Source organism: Lissotriton vulgaris, chromosome 5 (genome assembly GCF_964263255.1).
Source record: "Lissotriton vulgaris chromosome 5, aLisVul1.2, whole genome shotgun sequence".
Taxonomy (NCBI): domain Eukaryota; kingdom Metazoa; phylum Chordata; class Amphibia; order Caudata; family Salamandridae; genus Lissotriton; species Lissotriton vulgaris.
The window spans coordinates 266929885-266951434 of record NC_141693.1 but is presented as its reverse complement, the minus strand read 5'-3'; the positions used below and the strand labels follow the sequence as shown (position 1 = coordinate 266951434).

Below are 21550 nucleotides of genomic sequence, written 5' to 3'. Positions count from 1 at the left end.
GCACTGGGCGCTGACCCGGAGAGGGGGCACTGACCTCAGGGGGGCGCTGTGTTTAGCAATATGTTTATCATTTAAAGGCACCTACTACAGAGTAGCTTGTGCTCCCAGGTTTCAGGCAGCAATAAAAATGGCAAGATAACTATTGCGATTAATATTCCTGCGAGAGAAAAAGATGGGAGTTTTGTCTAGTGGCAGTTTAGACTCACCATAAAGTAGCACACAGGGTTAAAATGCTTGCTGCAAAGAACAGATCTGTATTTTATGAGGATTGCTGAGTGGATTAGGAAGGCCAGCTTTTACCGGCGCTTATAACAAATAAAAGGTTTGTGAATCTTGAGGAGGAGGTCATTGGGAGGAGGGGCACCAAAAAGGATTGTCGCACCAGACGCCACCGGCGCTAAACCCGGCCCTTGTTCTGCGGTGTGCACAGCCCTTAGCACTACATTTCACCCGTTCAACCAGTCCACTCATTAGTCTTATGTCGACATTTCTCCAACCTCATCCTTTCCCATGCTCAATGCATCCTTGTTTCATTTCTTATCATCGTGCCTCTGTATTCCTGTATCTTTGCCTTGAGTTCCATGTTTTTCCATGGTTATGTGTAGGTCTAGTACACCCACGATGTAGACATGAGTAATTTTTGGTGCTCGGTGGTCACGCTGGACATGTTAGGACTCATTCACAAAACCATTTTCGTTCATAAAAACACTTTCGAAATCGAAATTAGCTGGATTAGTGCTTACAATAGACTCACAAAAGGTGACCATACAGACTCAGATCCATTTACTCCCACATAATATCACCCTACTTTCTCATAACATTCACAAACTCATCGTACACCCGACAAAGGCTAGACTCAATTTCTCTCCATGTTGTGAAGAGGAAGAGACCTCACCCAAACTTCGAGGGCTATAGGGATAGTTGGTTCTCCAAATAGAAAAAAAAATTCTGTGTATAAAAAACAAGAAGAAATAAACATGCAATTGCACAGCGGTGCTGCACAGTGTGTACACTTCCAATCTGTGGGGGGACCTAACCACAAAAAGTTTCAAGACTTTCTCAAGGACCCATCTGGAAAACTGAGAATGGCTCAGCTTTCCAAACATACCACTGGTAAGATTTCAGAAGAGACAAAAATTCTTAAATCTGTGCATATGCTTAGGAGTAAATGCACAAGGGTTGCTTTGTGAATCTGGCCTCCTGTGTTTCTCTGTGGATTTATAAATCTAACCGTGTACATGTATTGGTTGTAAAGTAACATATTTCCACTGCTTAAAGACTTCTTTTCTGTTTTACTTCTAGACTCCTTCCACCAGTACACTAAAAAGTCAAGATGTCAGACCAAAAATAGTAAGTCTTAGACGCAAAACAGATTATTGAAAGCTGGTAGAATGCTTTTCTGCCCTCCGAGGCCACACACACTTTTCACAAAAACAAATGTACTACTTAAAAAGATTGCATGTTTAATCAAATTAATGCCTCCAGCCAGGCACCAATAACGTACATGGCAACATTTAGAAACACAAGAGGGAGACTTAGAAAAAGAAAAATCTGGATAATGTATTTTCCCCACTGACTTGCATTGAATTGGAGGTAATTTTAGGGGGAGACCGCTAAAATAAGCCTGGATAAATGAAATTCGGAGTCTCCTGGCTGAATCACGTGTGTTGGCATGAATGCACCAACCACTTCAAGATTCTCAAGTAACTCATGAGCTACTCCTCTCTGCAGCTCAGCTTACTAAATTAGAGGCTTTAATTTGGCTTAATTAATGTATGTATACCAAAATTGAAAAGCATAAATTCAAGATGAAAATCCATGCACTCTGAGAGTGTTTAAGGTGATGTTTGGTGAAAAATGCTAGTATGTGTGTGTGTGTGTGTGTGTGTGTGTGTGTAGTTATGTTAGAGGGAGGCATGCTCAACAATTAGTATTGAGCAGGACCAATTTCTGATACCACTGCATGTCCATTATAATACATGTCCTCCTTACAGCATATACAACTTTTAAAGCTATTATTTGACTGCTAAATCATACGGTGTTGGGGAGATTTAATATTAATATTATGACCTTAGTGCCAAAAGCATTGCTACTATGGCTGTTATGTATTACCCATATACAGATATTCCATATTAGCAAAGCCTTTTTTACGTTTCACCTGCACAGTGCTTGCATTGAGCTTGCAAAATCTCTTGTAATTTAAAAAACAACTTAAAACAGGCTTAGAGCCCGTCCTTTAATTACCTTTATTTACTATTGGCTGGCTTCTACGTCTCTTATGGTTCCTGTCTTCTTATTGGTCAGCCGATCCTCCTGCCATTCAACTTCCTCCTAGGCTTCAGAGTTCTAGTCCAAGTTGTGGAGCTTGTACCAAGTACTGCTTCCTGTGTCCTTTCACTGGTCGCAGGTACTCTTTTTTAAATTTACCACATGCACTCATACAGAGTGCATGTCTGGAATCCTCTCCATGTGTCTGCAGTCACTTGACAGTTTAGATCCCAATTCCATGCCTAGAAGCACCCCTACTTTTCCCCTCCTCCCTGACCTCTAATACAGCAGCAGCTACTTAAACGCCTGCACCGCCTTCTCTCCGTCATCTTGCAAATTCTTATCCCCTTAGACAGTTCGGCTGCAGCTTTATTTTTGCTGCTCACCGTGCAGCCCATCCTGCGCCTCGGTCCCCACAGCTTCCCGCCGGACAGAGACCCGAGCCTAGGACCGCAGCAAAGAGGCACGCTGACTCCCGCACAGGAAAATTCTGCTGAGCTGAGAGCCACTGTGCCCAAAGCAGCCCAGAGAACAGCCAGAGCCTCGGATGCTCTCAACGCCGCTTACTGACACCCCTGCCTGCACACACAGAGCTCGAGACTCGACTCTGCCCACTATCTCCTCGCTCCCCAGCGACTAGCTGCCCTCCTATTGCTTCACCCAGAACCCAACTCTGCCCACCATCTCTCCACTCCCCAGAGGCCAGCTACCATCTCAGTTCTCTGCTCAGGACTTGGCTCTACCAGCTATCACTCACGTTGACATCTTATTCCTCCTCACAAACTTTGTTTTGTCCTCCCTTACACATTTCTTCGTTTCACTACTTTCACTCACTAGTCTCGCTATTTCCTCTCTCCTTGAAGACTTCCTATTCCAGGGTCATAGGATGTTAAGCCGACGCCGATACTCTAACCTGGTTCCCTAAATCTGCAACTTTTTTAGTTATGCTACATATATATAGTCACATGCAACATGAAAAAAAAATCGGATTTGTATAGCGCGGCTAATCACCCATGAGGGTATCCAGGTGCCGTCCATAGGCACAGGGAGATTAAATGATGTGCCAACAATCACAGGATGTTGAGTTGACACCAAGGCTCACACCTGGATCCCACCTCCAAAGTCTGGAGCTCTTGCTGGTACGCCACATCCTCTCCCCACCGGGGAGCCATCCATCAAGATGTGACCTGCTAAAATAGCAGAACGGAAGGTATTAATCGTTCTGTAAGCCAGGCCATCCTCCTCCAGGCTAGCCAAAAAATTCAGAACAGAGGTCACATCTGCTGACACAGTATCAATACCCCATCGCACACACCAACGGCACCACCTTCTCCAGGTAGAGCGGTAGTGTATAACGGTACTGTCAGCCCAGGCCTAGAACATGAACTTCTCTGCTGCTCCCAAAAGGCCTGGGATCGCCCATCTTCCCCGGTTATCCGCCACGGCATCAGGGCTAGGGAACCTTGCATGATGAGTGGATGGGGATCCTTGTCTGGGTTGAGAAGAAGTGCTGGAAAGCGGGGGAGAGGGATTGGAGAATCCCAAGAAAGTTCCAGTAGAACTGGAAACCAAACTTGTGACCTCCAAATTGGGATTTTTATCACCACACTCGCTCCCTGGCGTCGAACTTGGACCGATACCCTTGTTATCATCGCCAACGGGGGAAAAGCGTAACCCGCTTCCTCTCGCCAGTCCTGTAGGCACACGTCCATTTTATCCACCAGGGGATCCGGTGTCCAGCTGAAGAACCAGGGAAGCTGGTGGTTCAGCAAGGAAGCTAAGAGGTCCACTGCAAAGGGACCCCATACTCACTGGAGATCCGCAAACACTTCCGGGTGTAGCTTCCAGGACTCGCTTTGTGGAAATGGGGGTGAGTGGAAATCCGCTACCTGATTGTCCTGTCCAGGAAAGTATTCCGCTGTGACAGAGATCTGGTGGCTTAGGCAATACTGCCAAAAATTTGCTGCCGGGTCCGAGAGGGCCTTGGACGTTGTGCTGACGAGGTGATTGATATAGCAGACCGCTGAAATATTGTCCATTTTGAGGAGGACGCAAGACTGGATCTGGTCCTTGGACCAAGACTGGATCACAAACAAGCCCGCCAAGAGCTCCAGACAATTTATATGTAATTGCTGTTCTTGTGGTGACCACACACCACCTGCGGTGAACTCTCCACATCACGCGTCCCAGCAGGACCTGCTGGCATCGGATTCTACAATGATATCCGGTGCGGACCCAAAGATAGCCCTCCCGTTCCAAGCCTCCATATTGGCGAGCAACCACTGGAGTTCCTCCCTGGCCTCTGCCGACAGTGACATTCTGTGAATTGGATAGACCGCGACGAAGATGCATCACCCTGAGGCGTTGGAGGGCCCGGTGGTGTAAGGGGCCCGGGAAGATGGCTTGAATCAAGGCAGAGAGGAGACCAACTATACAGGCTAGTTGTCTGAGGGAGGGCTCTCCGGAGCTCGTGACGGATCTTCGTCATCTTCTGGGACGGGAGGCTGAGAGAAGACTCAACGGAGTCGATCAAGAAACCAAGAAAAACCACCTACCGAGTCAGAATGAGGGTAGACTTAGCCTCGTTGATCACAAACCCTAGGCTCTGAAGAAGATTAACCGCCGTCTGAAGCTGGGAAGTCAGTGTCCTGGAGCACTTCGCCATCAACAAGATGTCGTTGAGATACACAATGAGCCGTATTCCCAACGCTTGAAGGCACTCTATGACCGGCCAGAGAACCTTGATGAAACACCAAGGGGTCGAGGACAGGCCAAACGGTAGAGTGGTGAACCCATACGTCTTGTCCCTCCATAAAAACTGTAAGAACCTCTGATGCGGGGAAAAAATGGGGATCGCCAGGTAGGCGTCCTTGAGATCCAGGCATGCCATTCAGTCGTGGGGTTGGAGAACGCCGCAAAGGAGGTGGATCCACTCCATCCTGAAGTGGCGATGAACGAGCCACTTATTGAATTCAGGGGCGTTGATTACCAGTCGCTGTCCACCGTTGGTCTTGTCCACCAGGAAGTGGTTGCTGATAAAACCTCTGGGGTGGGGACTAGTTTCCGCGATCGCCCCTTTGTCGAGGAGGGAGCGAACTTCTACTAACGCAGCGTCCGCCAAAGAAAAACAGAGAGGGCACAGCCGGACTGGTTGCGACGGTTCCCATGGAACTCTATGTGAAATCCTTGTACCGTCTGTAGCACCCATGCGTCCCCTGTGATGGAAGTCCAAACCAGGAACAAATGCGCCAGACGGCCCCCCACTCTTAGAAGGGAAGAAGGGAGAACACACACCGGAAGAGTTGGAGGCGCCACCGCCTCTGCCACCTCTATTCTTGCCGTGGCAACCTCTGGTGAGTAGAAATTCCCAAATCTGGCTTGGTCTTGGTAGTGGCCTTTGTTGGAGCCTTGTTCCCTGTTGTTGTTGGGGCAAGCGGATAAGCAGCCCCTTCCTTGTCCGGCCTTGTGGAAACCCCGAGGGTGAAACACCCTTTTAATGGAAGATTTTGTATTGTCCATGGCTGTAACTGTATTGACAAAACGTCCAAGTTCCCTGATAAAGGGTTCCCCAAACAGGCCGCCCTTGGCGACTGGGCCCGCCTCCGATTCTGCCAGGTCCCCCAGTTTGGGATCTATTTTGATCAGCAGGGACCTGTACCACTCAGTGGACTGGGCGCAGTTGGCATTTCCTAGGAAAACCACCGCCTGTTGTGCCCAGGAGGAAAGGTGCTCGTGGGAGATAATGGAGATTAGGGAGGCAGTGCTCGCGTTACATATGGCTAGAAGCCCGGGACCCAACAGCCCAGGTGCACAAGTTATTATAGGGCAGCCTGCCTCCACGGGGTCCCAGCAGGACAAGCAGAGCCTGCACCACTGACTCCTTATGTTGTGTTTAAACAGGCCTACTGTACCGACCCCTGGCAAGAAAATATGCAAAGCGCTGCCTAATGGCAGGATACTGACCCGACTGCAGTGCAGGCGTTAAGGAGGGCGTGAGCCGAAAAGGAGCTGCCTAATAGCATAAAAACAGACCCATATGGGTGTATAAGGCAGGACAAGGCTCTCCCGTGGCGCTGCAGCTCAGCTAAGGAATGCCTGGAAGGCGCAGAATGCTGAGCGTGTGCACTGCAGATCGAGAGGCACACAGGTGCCCTCTAGCGGCCGGAGGAGCGGACTGCGAGCAAGGCACCAGTATCCAAGGCCGTTAGGAAGCTCAGGCGCTCCCACAGCCGGCACCGGGTCAACCCGAGTAGCGGGTGACTCGTAGAATCCATGCAAAGGAAAAAGTCAGCCTGAGGGAGGAATCCCAATAAAAGACACTCTGAGTCGGGCACTCAGCGGCGGAAAGCACAACCCGCTGAGCGCGCTCAACTCGGTGACAGAAACAGTGACAAAGTAATCAAAGCACAGCAGACCTGCACAGAAACCGGCACCAGGTAATTACAAGCAAATAAACCATGTATGAGGTGAAAAAATAACGGTCATTCATCGAGAAACCACAAGGAACATTCCAGAATACCTTAGAAACAAGGAATGCTCACTTAGCTGGCTGCAAGCAGCGAAGAAAGAGGGGGAGTGGAGACTAACAGAGGGCTGTGAAGTGTTGGGAGCCCTGTGATTGGTGGACTCACCTGGACACTCTGTGCATGGACTCTCTATTGTTAAAACTTTTTGGCATTCCCAATCATGGGAATGGTAGGTTTTTATTAATCACTTTGAATGGCTGCTATTCAATACAGTGGAGAAAGAATAGCATAATCCTTGCCTCCAGTCCTGATATAGAAGTACATTTTTCAGTAATTATCTTAGAACAACATAGGCTCATAATGCGGACACAAAGCAAACCCAAAGCTGGACCCTTTAAAAGCCAGCCATAGCAACACTCCTCAGCATTCTTGCTTCCCCCAAAAGGCCTACATTTAAAACTTTTAGAGGCATCTGATCAACTGTCTAGGTTTTTTATTTTGGATCTGTACAGCTTCGACCAATTGTCTTGGGCCAGTTCTGGCATGTACTTGCTTAGTTTTTACTGTCCTTATGTGGGTAGGTTTTCTGCTTTGAACACACTGCTGGAAATAGCAAAAAATACTCTGGGAACCCATAAATTGTAATTCAAGGCATGGCAGCAGAATGGGGGTGTAGTCAGGCTTTGCTGGGGAATTACTGTGCTATTGATCTTGAGAATGTTATGCCAAAAATGCTTTACACATTGATAATGAATGTAAATTGCCAACAAGGATGAGTGACAGTAAGTCTGTTTGGGCTTACTTAATGGGTGAAAAAGAGGCTGCATTTCAACATATTTTTAATTTGTAGTTCCTGCAGAGGTAGTAAGTGCTATATAAATCTAATTGCAATTACGACTAAATAGCATTAAGTCTTAATGTGCTTGGTGCAAAGCAAATCCTGTAACATGCAGATAAAGATTTGTGCTTTATGTAGATAGTGAGTGGGTCCTGCTTTTGACACAAATATTTATTTTATTACTTCTTATTATTCTAGTATAGCACAGTGAGCTAGGAACCAGCATCAAGGAGCTGCATCCAAATTGCAGGGAATGCGTTTAGAAACTCATTGTTTTTTTCCTCAATCTGACGTTATTCTAACATTGCTAAAACTGTTTTCGGTAGTAATAAAGTCTTATTATTATTACATATAACCCCAACCACAATGTAATATTTTAAATACTGACTACTTTATGTTTCTCCCAACCATGCACTCTTAACATATAAGGCCTACCAGCATGGACGATGTGGGACTCCTATACTTTGTTACTCTCATTGTCTTATTTAACATATCCTGTACGTTGACTTACACAATTGCATGAATTATTTTGTGTGTGTAATGTAAAGAGCTCTAACATTCTACATTGGGAAGAGTATCACTATAAAACATAAGCGCTATTTCAATCATTATTTGTCTAAAAACTCATACACAAAGATACATATGAAATTCTTGGAGTTCATGCATTTCTTACATTCAAGGGGTTCAACAAAATCACTAGCATACCTCCAGATCATAGTTTCCCTTAAGTACTTAAGAAATGAAAACTAACTGTGTACCTTTGTTTTCCTCTGTTGCTTTGGCATTGGCATTGGTTAGGGTTCAATGACTAGAACAAAAGAATGGCTTACGGCCTTTGATTTGGGCCCAGCTGGAAGTGAAAATAAGAAAGCCTCTTCCCCATTTGGCGATTGTTACTCCAAATGGAAAGCAGACACCATGCAGGCACTTCTGAATCGGTCCGGGTGTCGGCAAGTTACACCGGGAAGAAGTCGGCATATTTCACTGGGTCCAGCCCGGGATACTGATCTGTATCAATAATAGCTGCCAGATCAGGGGATGGGCTGGATATTCCCCTTATTTTCTGCACTGCTTTAATGTGTCCTACTAATTATTTCCCTAATCTTCTATTCCTCCCACGCAGTTCAACGCATTTTCCACGACGACACACTCCCTTTTTTTACCTCAACTTACTACCCCTCACACACACCTTTCTTATGCTACTAAACCTTGATTACTAGTAGCCCAGAATAAGGTGAGGTATTTACCGCACCCATCAAATATTGGTCCCCTCGGGTGCTGTATGTAATAGATGCAGTACATACTTATTCACAGTTTTCCTCTGGAGAATGTGCAATTGCATTGGAATTGGTGCTTTCTTCTTCAAGTTTCACATATGTATGGATTCACCCTTTTATTTTTTTACCAAGGTGAGCTTTGAAGAGATTTGGTGACTTTACACAGTGATGGGAATTCAATGGCCCACTTTTTTTCAGAGCCTGACCCAGTCATTTTGCATTTATTTATTTATTTATTTATTTATTTATTTATTCATTCAAGCTTAGATCTGGCTGGACACTTCTTCTCTAGACAGCACCCCTCCGAAGGCAGGCACTTCCAGGGAAGGGATAGCGTCTTTGAAATACTTTAGTTCGTGTGGGTCTGAAAATGTTTACCTGAGGGCATTCTGAAAGATTCAGACAGTGCAAAGCAAATGTCTTTTGAAATGGTACTGACCAAAATTGTTGAAATAGAACTGAACGATGACAATTGTGGGGTCGACTAACTGATGTTTTTTACAACTAGAGAGCTTCCTGAATTGAATTAACTGAATATTCTTTTTAAACAAGTTAAGTTGACTCACAACGCTGCAATGAAGTGGACATAATTCAGCCGTTAACTGATTTCGAATTGTTCTGAAGAAGGCTGCAATAATTTGTGGGATCGCTGATACCTCATATCAACTTAAAAACAACCATTTGATCTTGTTTTTAAGTTTTAGGACTCCTTTTTTGTTTGTATTCAAATTAACTTATGGCCAAGGTACATGCATTATATGTGAGTAGGCAGATATACATGCAAAATATTTTTTCAAGGATTATATATTGTTGTGGAGTGGCTATACATAACTTTATTTCTAAATTTTAATGCATTTATAATTTTAATTAATGTCCTTAGAAAATAGCTGTTTAGTAGTTTTGTCGGCCTTTTTTGATAATAATGTAATAAGACAATAGTTGCTATTTTTCAATATGCGTCAATTTATCAAATATTTACATTTGAATAAAGTATTAAGAAGAACATATTTTTGTGCATATAAATAAAAGAAATATATAGATTTAATCACATTTTCAGTCATTCGCATTTGGGATATTTTTATTTTGTAAATAATTAATGGTTATTATCTTTATCCTATGGGTGGGCTAAGTATCTGTGTTCCACCAAGCTTAAATTGTTCAAAGTGAGGGTTCATAAACAAAACAAGAGGGTTCACTGTGGTTTCTAGAATTTGTTGATACAAGGTCCCTTAACATAGGCTCTTCTGGTAGCAGTACACCAGTCACACCAGAGCCAGGGTAAAACATTTGGATGCCAGCTCCAGTAACCAACCCAGTTTCAGGTTGGCCTAAGCTTCAGTAACCAAGACAGTTTTAGATTGGCCTAATGTTGCTTAATTAACACATGCTATGTTTAGAAAGGAAAGTGTGAAAAAGGGACATAGATTGGTAGGCATTTTCAAGGCTTTAGTGTGCACTTTGATCAAGCAGCATCGCCATCAGAAACCTTTAGAAGCTCTAGCACAATTGAAATATTATTACAACAAACAATAGTCTTATATTTGTTTGTATTCTGTAGCCGTTACCAGCCATAAGGAAACGGATCCGAAAATTGAAGTCGACTGAGACTAAAGAACAGCCACAGGCCAGACACACCATTAGTGAAGTACAAACTCCACACCATCTTGGTGGCATCCCCATTCTCAAAACTATGGTACAGTTCTTTCATAGATATTAAGAGATGTGTCCTTGAATAAGCATTGCACGAAATGTAAAAGTATATCAATGATTTATTGCACCAACATTTTATTACAGAATTATCATTGTTTAAAAAGAAATCTGGAAAAGGAGTATTTGTTCCATCATACAATTATAAAAGTGATACAAATGACAGGATATTATATAGTTGTATCTATGTGTTATCTGAAGATGTAAGCCTCATCCTAATCCGTAGATAGCTCTGCATTCAGACAGTACTGCACTAGTCCTTTGAATGTGAGAGGTATAAATGGGACAAAAGTGTTTGGAACAAGGAAACTCAGGCGCTAGGACAGGGAGAGGCAAATGAGCATGAAGTCAAGGAACAAGAAATTAAATAGAAAGAGAAAGACAGAATTCAACGAAAACAAACGTTCTAGTGCCATGAAGCTGAAGGTTCTTGAACTAACAATTCATGCTAATATGATGCGTACATCCGTAAGGAGCACAGCAGAATAGCACTACTTAAGCCATCACACCCCAAAGGAATACGGGGCAGATTTACAAGCCCCATGCATCACATTTATGCCGCCGTTGCTTCACTTTTGTGATGCAGCGGCGGCGTAAACCATGCACCACGATGCGCCTTATTTACAACATGACGCATCTAGGCAGATACATCACATTGTAAAGCCCTGTGCCACATGAAACCTGCGTTAGGTTTCATGTGGGCGTTCCGGCGCAGGGTGGGCATTCCATCACAGGAACGCCAAGTAAAAGTGATGCAGTGAAATCTACAAAATTTCACTGAGTTACTTTTACGTCCATGCTGCATCAAAACCCCGTGCCTGCTTGAAGCAGACTTAAGGAGTGACTCAGCATGTTAGGCATAGGGAGCCCCTGAGCATTGCTGGAGCCGCGTCACACTTGTGACATGACTCCAGCAATGCACCGCCCTTACGCCATAGGATGCGACATGCATCGCTCTATCCCTGCGCCACGATGCACGTCATTGTAAATGTGACAATTTGTGGTGGCACAGGGAGGGAATTGCGTGTCCCATCTGTTTTTGTGCATCCCTGTGATTTGCAGAGATACGCCAGAACTCGTAAATCTGCCCCAACGTTCCCAACTATGCTTTAGCGACTAGTGTGCAGGATGGGACTAGAGGATGAGGAAGTGACTACTTTACTGTGCAGTTATGGAACTGATGATAGTGATAAAAAGAAGTGTGAATGTTTGAAGGATCCCATCAATGGAAGATCTAGGGCATACCGCAGCTGCGGATAGCAAAAACAAGTACAGAAAAGATGCTAAGTGGGAGACCTTTATGTATGGCATTCATTTATGTATCAGTGGGCATGTGAAATAGATAAAGAGGGCAATCTTTGAAAGGTTGTTTAATCTACAACTATGAATACCTTTGGATCCTTTCCCAGTAGAGCTGTGTCAGCGTTTAGCATTTCTGTAGATCCCCTAATGGTTCTCTTAGCCACGAACTGCCTGGCCTTATTAGGGAGTCCTCTGGCCTCTCATGGGGCCCTAGTAATGGAAGTTGAATAGCTTAAGAATAGTTGCAGGGTACACTTAGATCTCAATCAGCAGGTATTCAACTAAATCTCACCCCTAGTCGAAGCCTCACTCTGTATGGGCAAACAGTCAGCAGCTGATATACTGAAAATCCAAAGGGAAATAATACTGCACTAAATCTGCTTCCTTGATTTGTGTTATGTCACATCACCAGTCCAAAGGAACCTCTATTTCCGAACCTGACCCTGGGCCTTTTGTACAAAGTTGAGGTCAAAGTGCCCACCTCTCTAGCCAGGTTTTAGCATTTCATTCTTAATCTTGGCCACAGTACCTCCAGCTCGTGCCTCTGTGCTCTATTAAAAATGTGTGGCTCAGGTCCCAAATCCCTGTTTTGGCCTTAGGGTCCCAAATAAAATCCCGACCCAATGTCTTTTTTCCCAATGTTGGCTTCAATATCTCCCTCCTAACCTCTGCACTAGTGTCCCCCTTTCCAACACTAATCATCCGCAGTATACATTCAATTCCAACCTTTAAATTTCTAGTCTAATTGTTTCATTTAGGTGAAGGCGATCTGCTAGTCCAAGATGGCTTGATTTAACGGAGTATCTTCAGCTGGCCCCAAACTGGAAAAATTGTATCCAAAGCCTTGGGCTCCCCTGATATCCATGCATTATCAGGTCCATAGGAAGTAAATGTAGTCCAGACAGTAAGGGGCTCATTACGTTGGCGGGCAGACCTGAGTCCGCCCACCATCGTTGTGGTATTTGGGACCGCCCTCCAGACATGCAACGGTCCCACCACTGCAATTAGGATGCGCCTGCCACATTGGAGGGCGAATCCAGGGTCTTTAACATTGTGGACAGTGCTGCTGGCTGCAGCACCATACGCAATGTTAAAATGGCATGCACTGCATTTCCCTGCACTACATGGCAGGCCCCAGTGCAGCAACACCGCCTCCCACAACAAGGGGGTCCCGTTACGGGCACCCGAATCCCTTTCCACCTGTCTTTTCGCAGTGGGAGGTCCACCGCAAAAAGACAGGCGGAAAGGGATAGGGATATCGTAATCCCTAAGGCGGTGCCTGCAAGGCACCGCTGCAATGCTGCCCTATCTTTTGATTCTGCAAGGCGGGCGGAAATGGACCGCCTTGCAGAACCCCACACACCCCCGAGGTTTCCCCATGACATCATAATCTGGCGGGGGGAAAACTGCTGTCAGATGGCAGAAGGACCGACACCGCCGGCCCTGCGGTGGTGGTCCTTCCGCCATCCTAATCGGCCCCTTAAGCTCAATGTCCCACAAAAGTCAAACAAATTGTCTTTATTACATTATCATCCCCGAGAGTTTCAGGGCTTATCTGTTATGAGGCCATTTATTGAATGTGAAGAGGGCACTTTCATTTATCATGATGTGTGTTTGTAAACATATAATGCAATTTTAACATTTTCTATAACTATGTGTTGTGCTTGTCTAGGCAAGAAAAAACAATGGCCAAAAGTGTTGTAATAAACTTGTCTACAACAAAGATGCACTTTGTAATGATTGCTTCCCACCAAAATGTTGGGCACAACTTTGAACTGCCATTGTTTCTGGATATAAGATGGTCCAGCAGGTCAGGTCAGCGTTCACCCTTTCACCTGACGCTCTGTACAACTGTGCAGTGTGTGTCCGCCTCAAGCGAGGAAAATACTTCAGGTTGAGGCAACAACTTACTACTGCTGCGTCTGAGAGCAGAAATGGCATAGTCTGCCTGGCTTGTAGATAACCTGACTTGATTAAGCTCAGAGTCCCAGTTTCAGATGTTCCATGTGCTGCCTTGAAGATGTTTTCTATGACAAAGGGCTGCCAAGACTGCTGCCTTGCCCAAACACTGCAGCGAGACAGAGAGAGAGTCAAGAAGTCACTGGGGCAGACTGTTTTGTGATGTGTCTACTGCCTGTGGTCTATCGCCCCTCCCTGTGTTACCAAAGCTGTATGGCATCACTTTAATGTAGATGTTCTTATGACCTGTGAGTTCAATTGCTGAGGCCTGCTGAAATGACTGCTTGGAGCAGTAGGCTCTATGTTGGGCTCTCTACCCAACCCCTGACGCCATCTATTATGCCTTGTTTCTCATGAACTTTATGAACGTAACTGTCATCACTACTGCCCGGATGTGAGAAGGAGAAGATTGTTAGTCACAGGGAGATTAAGGGATTTGCCCAGAAACACAGGTAGTTGATTATCCCTGACGAAACTCGAGCGCGGTTCCCCAGCTTCAAGGTCGACCCATCTAGCCATTAGTCCACATCCTCTCCCTTGCACTGCATGTAAACTGGTTCCAGAGAATGCATCTAGTCAATTGTAGCGCAACCGGTGATACAGAGTATCACAGTTCTGTTGAGTCCATTTAGGTCTTAAAACCTGACTACCGCTCATCAAAGTTTCTACATCTGTATTATAATCAGCCGCGACCTGTGGAGGGAGTTCCGTGGGGCAGACAGGTGGGGCGGGGGAGGGGCAAGGTGGGGGGTGGTAAACACGGGAATATGGATGATTGCAGGTAAGTAAACAATTAAATGAACACAACAAATTTCGTAGCGTGCCCTGCATCACATTTATCAATGTAGGGCGTGCTACGAAATTCGTTTTATTAATTTAATTGTTTACTTACCTGCAATCATATATATTCCGGTGTTTACCACCCCCCACCCTGCCTCTTCCTCACCCCGCCTGTCTGCCCCAGGGAACTCCCTCCACGGGCCGCGGCTGATCATAATCTCAAGAAAGGTGTAAAGTAGGCCCCACCATGCACAGTCTTGTCATCAATGATGTCATTTCAGATGCAACAGTAATGTCATGAATGATGTCATAGATCACGTCATGATCCTTAAACTTTGGATAACTTGCCTTTTCTGGTAGACTATACCGCAATTACTCATTTGCCCCTGAATGATGTAATAAATTGGAACACATCCAGAATGGTGAGAACCTCTCTCGCATATGGATTCTGAAAACCCAAACATTGACTTAAGTACCAGCCTCTCAGCTTCAGTGACCTCATACTACACCCAAACCCTTCTAGATAAAAGAACACACAGAGCAGAATAGACATGCATTATAATATTGAGCAACTTTAGCAATGTGTTAGCATGCTTGCTTAAGGCACTCAAAACACACAAGCGCTAATGTTAACCCCTTCCAGGCACATGACGAGCTGGGCTCGTCATGAAGTAGCCTCCTCGCACGCTGATGACGAGCCCAGCTCGTCATGCTCTATGGACTTTTGAAAATTCCAGCACAGGAGGAAAATATCACTAGCAGCGATGGTGTTAAATTCATGCATAAAACAAAACATAAAATTAGACGTTAACGCTATGATTGCTTTATCATACTAATTAAAATAATTAAATGACCGACTTAGCTTTGCTACTCTGTTAATCCTGTGCTGTAATGTAGCTATTTCCAACTAGTAATTAAGCGACACGATAGATATTTATATGCCTAGCAGTTTATTGCCAAATTGAGGCCATTAAGCATGTCTGTTAAAAAAGTACAGTCTTGCAAATAAGTGTATTTTACTTGCTTTCATTCTGCAGTCACTGAATAAGGAAGCAGACGGAGCCTGTGCTTCAGGTGCAACAAGCAGCCGGCATGGATCTATATGGAAGCAATTCCGATCTGGCCTTTCCATTAAACGCTCCAACACCAGCTTGACCAACGTGAAGGTAGAGTCCATCATAAATACAGACAGACCCATCAGCTTTTAACTACTGCATTTCGAAGGCAAAGCTATTCAGGGTACATTCAAAATTTAGGAGGAGAGTTCAAAAAGGACTTGGTACCTCCAGGAAAGATTGGGTTTGAGTCCTATATTTCGATAAGCACAGGATATGAACTGGAGAACTGAGAGTCGTAGAAGCTCTTTACCTTCTAGAGATATACACCTTTAATAGGTAGGAGGTTGTTGCATAGCAATGGCCTTACAAACTGTCATTTCTTTGAGTGGTGGGTTGAGCTTTTGGGCCTTTTCACCAAGATGGATTCTCCATCCCCCTTGTGCAAGTGAAGGCGGCCACTGCCAACTGTGCCCTCTCAACACCTCCTCTACTGACTTTAAGGCTAGTGCCTAGGCACATTAGTGGGGAATGGAGAGACCGGTCAGTTGGCCTGGTCAATATCAGCACGACCCTTGTGCAGGTGCACAGCAGCAAGGGCCAGTCAACCCAAGCCTCTTGCTGACAGAACTGAATATGAACCCACCATTACCTTCTTAAAGGTACAGTGTGACACTGAATCCAGTACTGTATCCAGTACCAGATGCAGAGGCAGCTTCGTTACAATCCAGAAGAGTGCATTCCTTGTACATTCATTAAAGTCAATTTATTGTGCAGTGTACAACACTGATTGTCTGATCATGATGTTCTTCCCACATCACCTCCCTGAGTAATCCTTGGACTGCTCTGCCTTGCTATCCTGAGGGCTAAATGCAAACCCACTTCCCAGGGCACTTGTAATGAGGGCCAAAGAGGGGGTGCATTTCAAGTACCTTCATTTAAAATATTCCTAATGAGTTCAGAGTCTCTACATGCAAATGTTGTGGTGGTTTCTCTCTGAGACTGCTATGGTTCGCACAAGAGGCACTCAAGAAAGAGACGGTGAATCTTCCACCATAAACTGGGTGGCAGTCCACCATTATTTCCAGTGGTTTGGAGTTATTACATTGCTGTTCTCACTGGTAAGGCCGGTGTCATAGGGAGCACTGCCTTCAGCCACTCCCTAAGCAGAGCCGCAGAATGATGAGGGCAGCAGACAGACATCCACTATCCTCTAAATCAGACCCTTTGAGAGATGTGTGTTGGCTCAATGATACATTTAAATATTTGGCAAACCGCACGTTGACACCCTAACCTGCAAAGGTTGAATACTTTTAATAGGAGACGCCATAGTCCGATGAAAGTAGTGCCAACTATCCAGCACCTCAAATGATACCAACCCAAACATCACTGTCTCACTTCTATCCAATCTGTAGCCACTCAAAGAACAAGAGAACCAGAATGACAACTGGAAGAAAATTAGCAGTAACAGAGATTCCACTAAAGACAAGAAACAATCGGGCGATGTGGATACACGATCTTCCTCTCCCAGCGGCCTGTTTCCTAAACACATCAAGGTAAGGGTGGAGCAAATGTACATAAGAACTTGTTTATCCAAAGCTTCATTTATTGAGCATGACTTGAAAGCAACAAATTACATTGTGATGAGAGCATGACGCAAATATAGGACATCGTTCATTCAAATACATCTAACCAGTGTACATTTTCTCTCTATGTGATGCCCTTCCATCTCCCTCTCTGTCTTCGAGTCATGACCCTTATACCAAAGCAACCCTAAACAAAAAGAAAGAAAACTGCCCCAATGTTGTTGTAAACAAGACCCCTCCCACTACCCCGCCCCTCCTTCCCTGATGGTGGTGAATAATCTTTCTGACTGGCAATGAGTAGTCGGTCTTGCATCAGAACCGAGGTTCATGCCCTAAGGTTAGTCTTGCAGGGCCAAGAGGGATTAGACGTATTTCTGAAAGTGTTCGGGCAAGGGTGAGAAACCATCCTAAAGCTGGAAAAAGTGAAGTGCTCTTATCGAAGGTGGGCATACCACTGAAGGGAGGCCACTCGATAGAAAGGAAACCAGCGAGCCCCACCGATACTCAAAACTTTTATAATCATCTATGAATATATCTGAGCCGTGAGTGCCATAATGACACCGCCGGAGCCTCTCTCTTTTTCCAAGCTGCCGCTATTGTTGTTTTGGCTACTCCTAGACATGCCCATAAAATCACACTATCTGCTTTTGTCTGAAGCTCTAACCCCGGATCTCTGATGCCTAGAAGAACTTCCTCGATAGAGGTCGGTTACTGGGTAACCTAGCATTCCGTTAATATGAATTAGAATCTCCTCACAAAAAGGACCATAGTCGGGCAGTCCCACCATATATGGTGAAAATCCCTAAGAAGGCTGCATCCATGCCAGCAGAGATCGTAAGAGCTAGGAAAGATCCTTTTAAGTTTGGTGGGGTAGAGATACCAATACAAAATAACTTTTGCAGTGTTAAATCTTTTGAAGTTCAAGCAGAAAATGATTGCACAACATTTAAAAGCTAATGTTTCCATTGCCAAAAATAGTTTCAAACAAATCACTCTGATAGTGGCCATATATAATGTGGGATACAATGTAATAGTTCCACAGTGATATTGCTACTTTTGAAAGGGAACCGTGAATAAAGTTACCTATTGTCGCAAGTAAATACTGAAGGATGGAGAGCCAAAACTGTGTATGGGGCGGGGGGTGGGGAAGAGGGGGGTGGAGGACTCTTTCGATATTCCTTTTACATTGCATTACATTACATCTTGGTGAAAGGAGGAAACAATATATCTACATTTTTGTTTCAGGGTTTCTGGACATAAACATATACTCATAATGGGAAACGTCCTTTACCACGCAGTTTCTGTCACAATGTGCTTTTACAATGCAGTCACTACCCTGACTGCGACGTTACTACGCGTTTCTTTACCCCGCAAGTCATCACAATAGCGGCGCCTTCTTGGACTGGTGTTGGAGGTCACGTCCAACATCTTTCCTACTGTTGCATAGACTATTCCAAAGCCCAGCGCCACCCGAAGGCAAGGTGTAGTAATGACTTGCGTGGTAAAGGAACGAGTGGTAATGTTGTGGTAATGTCGCAGTCAGGGTAGAGACAGCGTTATAAAGGTATGCGGAGTTCCATCATACAACCATTCCCAATATCTCACCAACGAAAAAGAAACCTTAGAACATAAATATGTATTAACAATATAACACAAACAGCTGCTAGGGGTAGAGTTTGCCAAACAATGCATTGACTCTCAACGATTTTCAGCAAATACAGGTGCTTCGGAGATGATTCCAGTTATAATCCACCTAGGAGGTGATCACAATATCAAGGAGTCAGCTGGAGAAACCTCTACTTGTTACCATACTCCTTGCCAAACAATTGAATTAGCCTAAAGTCCATTTTACATAAATAGAGTGCTCTGCTTATGTGAAGTAGTGTGGCTCACTGGTTAGAGGCGGCAGACCCGAGAGCAGAGGACGGCCCGGGACCAGGGTTTGAATCCCGGCGCGGCAGGTTTCTGGACCAGGGTCAGCGGACTCGATAATTCTCTCGCCTCGGTGCCCACTCTGATCAGCGATCACACTCGGCAACTCTGGGCATTAGCTTGCCTCATCTTCACTAACGGCCCCACCAGACCGCCGGGGATGCCTGGTCTCACCCTGGAGATACCCATTATGGGACCATCTCTCAGGGAAGCCAGGAAGGGTTTCGCAGCGGTCGAAGAGCCTTGGGACCCTCCGGGTAAGTAGTGCGCTATATAAATGCCTATACATTTACATTACATTTACATACAGTTGATACGTTTCGGTAGTATTGGATTCTGGACTCCTCTGGACAAAAGGAAGACAAGAAAATGTGCACCAGGTGAATCATACCAGTGATTGCTAACCATGGAGGGGAATAAATCAGGAATAGCCTCAATTTAGGTCACTTACACGTTGCTTCATCCTCGACTCAATCATCATGTGAAGGAACCAAACACTTATCCGGGGTGAACAACAACTGTGAAGACTTCCGAAGCAATTGGTATGTGCTGGGGTTTTATTCAAACATGTGTTCTTCTACAACACACTACTATGTAGCACACGCAGGTCACAGACATATGTTCTATACACGAAAATAAGTTAACGCTGTAATAATATGTAAAAGACCAAATAACTCCCTTGAACAACATGCAACATTCGCCCCTATTGCGAAGACGTTGTAACAATGCACAATGCACCCACTCACAGGAAACGACAAACTGAAACAGGGGATGCACCAAGCAGCAAACATCATGCAGATGCACGTACGCACAGGGCACATCAGAGAATTCATAATTCTATTAACTAACCAACTGCGAGCATAACATGCACAGAACGGGCAATCCGAAATGAGTCAGTGATTGGGAGAGACCTCATCTACCGAAGACTAAAGAAGACTCAATATAGACAGGGGTATCAACACTTACATGGGTATATCCCTTCTAAATCTAATCCTTGTCAATCCAAAAACACGCCCAATGGAAAAAAAACATGTTAAACTGCACAACAAGTCGCTACAAGCGCAAACCTGCACAGTAAAAACGACTGAAAAAACATGAAGAATGGCCTTCTTTACTTTTCAGGACAGTCTAAAAATGAGGAAAGGCATTTTTTCCACTGCTGCCAGAAATCTAAATAAAAAATAACTTCTCTTCACGGAAGATGAGAAACCACAGTTCATCTTTTATGTCGTCGGTATTTAGCTGAACAAAACGAAGATCTTACTGAGTGTCTGTTGTGGAAACTGAAACCTGACCTCAAACAAGATCAGCTTTACCCCACTGCAGTTCTCCAGGACTCTATGCGTCCTTCGGGCTGCAGAACTTATACTGTAGAGATGTTTCCACCATCAACACCGACTTCTTTTTCCATGCGCTGCTCTCTTCTGATATAGTGTACTGCTTTACAGCAGCCAGAGGGCATCCTAGCATTGGCGGGGTGCCTTGTTATTTTTCCTTTTCTTCTTTTACTTGATTTTTTTCTTAAGATTCTTTGTACACTTTGATAATGGTTCTTGCATTCTCCCGGCTTCAGCTTCCAACTAACCCGTTGCCGATATTATAATGATTAAAAGTTCACTTGTGGGTTGGCTCCAGTAGGTTTTTTAAGATAAATACAAGTTCAAGATGAGCAAGTTACTTACCTTCAGTAATGCTGATCCCAGGGGTCCCTTTTCGTGTTGTTTCCAAATTCATCCCCCGTATCATAGCCACCACTGTAGGAATCAATCTATGCCAAATAATTCATGGATTACATGAAGCCTTCTGTTGGGCAAAGGCAAAGTGTCAGAGTCAAGAGGCTGCCTGAATGGCTCTGACTCAGTTAGAGCAGCGGGCAGCTTTAGTCGAGGTCAGCGTGGCGCTGGCTCAGCATCAGACAGTCCTATAGGACTTGTGGTCTGGCACTATGGTGCCAGACCGCAACCAGAGGGTCCAGCTGGTGCCCATGCAAACCCACCAGCAGAAGTCCGGTTTGGAGGCCTCTTAGCTCCTTAGTGCTAGAAAGGTGCATCAATCAATCAATCAATCGATTAATCAATCAGTTCATTTGTAGAGCGCACTAATTACCCGTGAGGGCCTCAAGGCACTGGGGGGGAGGGGTGGCAGGGGTGCTGCTACTGCTCGAACAGCCAGGCCTTGAGGAGTCTCCTGAAGGCCAGCAGGTCCTGGGTCTGTCGTAGGCGGATGGGGAGGATGTTCCATGTTTTTGCGGTGAGGGGGGAGAACGATCTGCCGCCGGCAGTCGCTCGACGGATGTGGGGGACGGTGGCGAGGGTGAGGTCAGCGGAGCGAAGCTGGCGGTTCGGGGTGTAGAAGGTGAATCGTTTGTTGAGGTACTCTG

The 21550-nt window shown here is 45.1% G+C and overlaps 1 protein-coding gene across 1 annotated transcript in view; it reads left to right on the top strand.

Moving 5' to 3' along the window:
* Nucleotides 1-21550, top strand: part of LOC147710663 (uncharacterized) — a 74871-nt gene that overhangs the window by 31424 nt on the left and 21897 nt on the right. Inside the window, exons 16-19 of the mRNA XM_086919373.1 lie at nt 1303-1350; nt 10408-10542; nt 15635-15763; nt 17068-17208. Coding sequence (XP_086775499.1) covers nt 1303-1350; nt 10408-10542; nt 15635-15763; nt 17068-17208 — 453 coding nt within the window. The remainder of the gene's footprint in view (nt 1-1302; nt 1351-10407; nt 10543-15634; nt 15764-17067; nt 17209-21550) is intronic.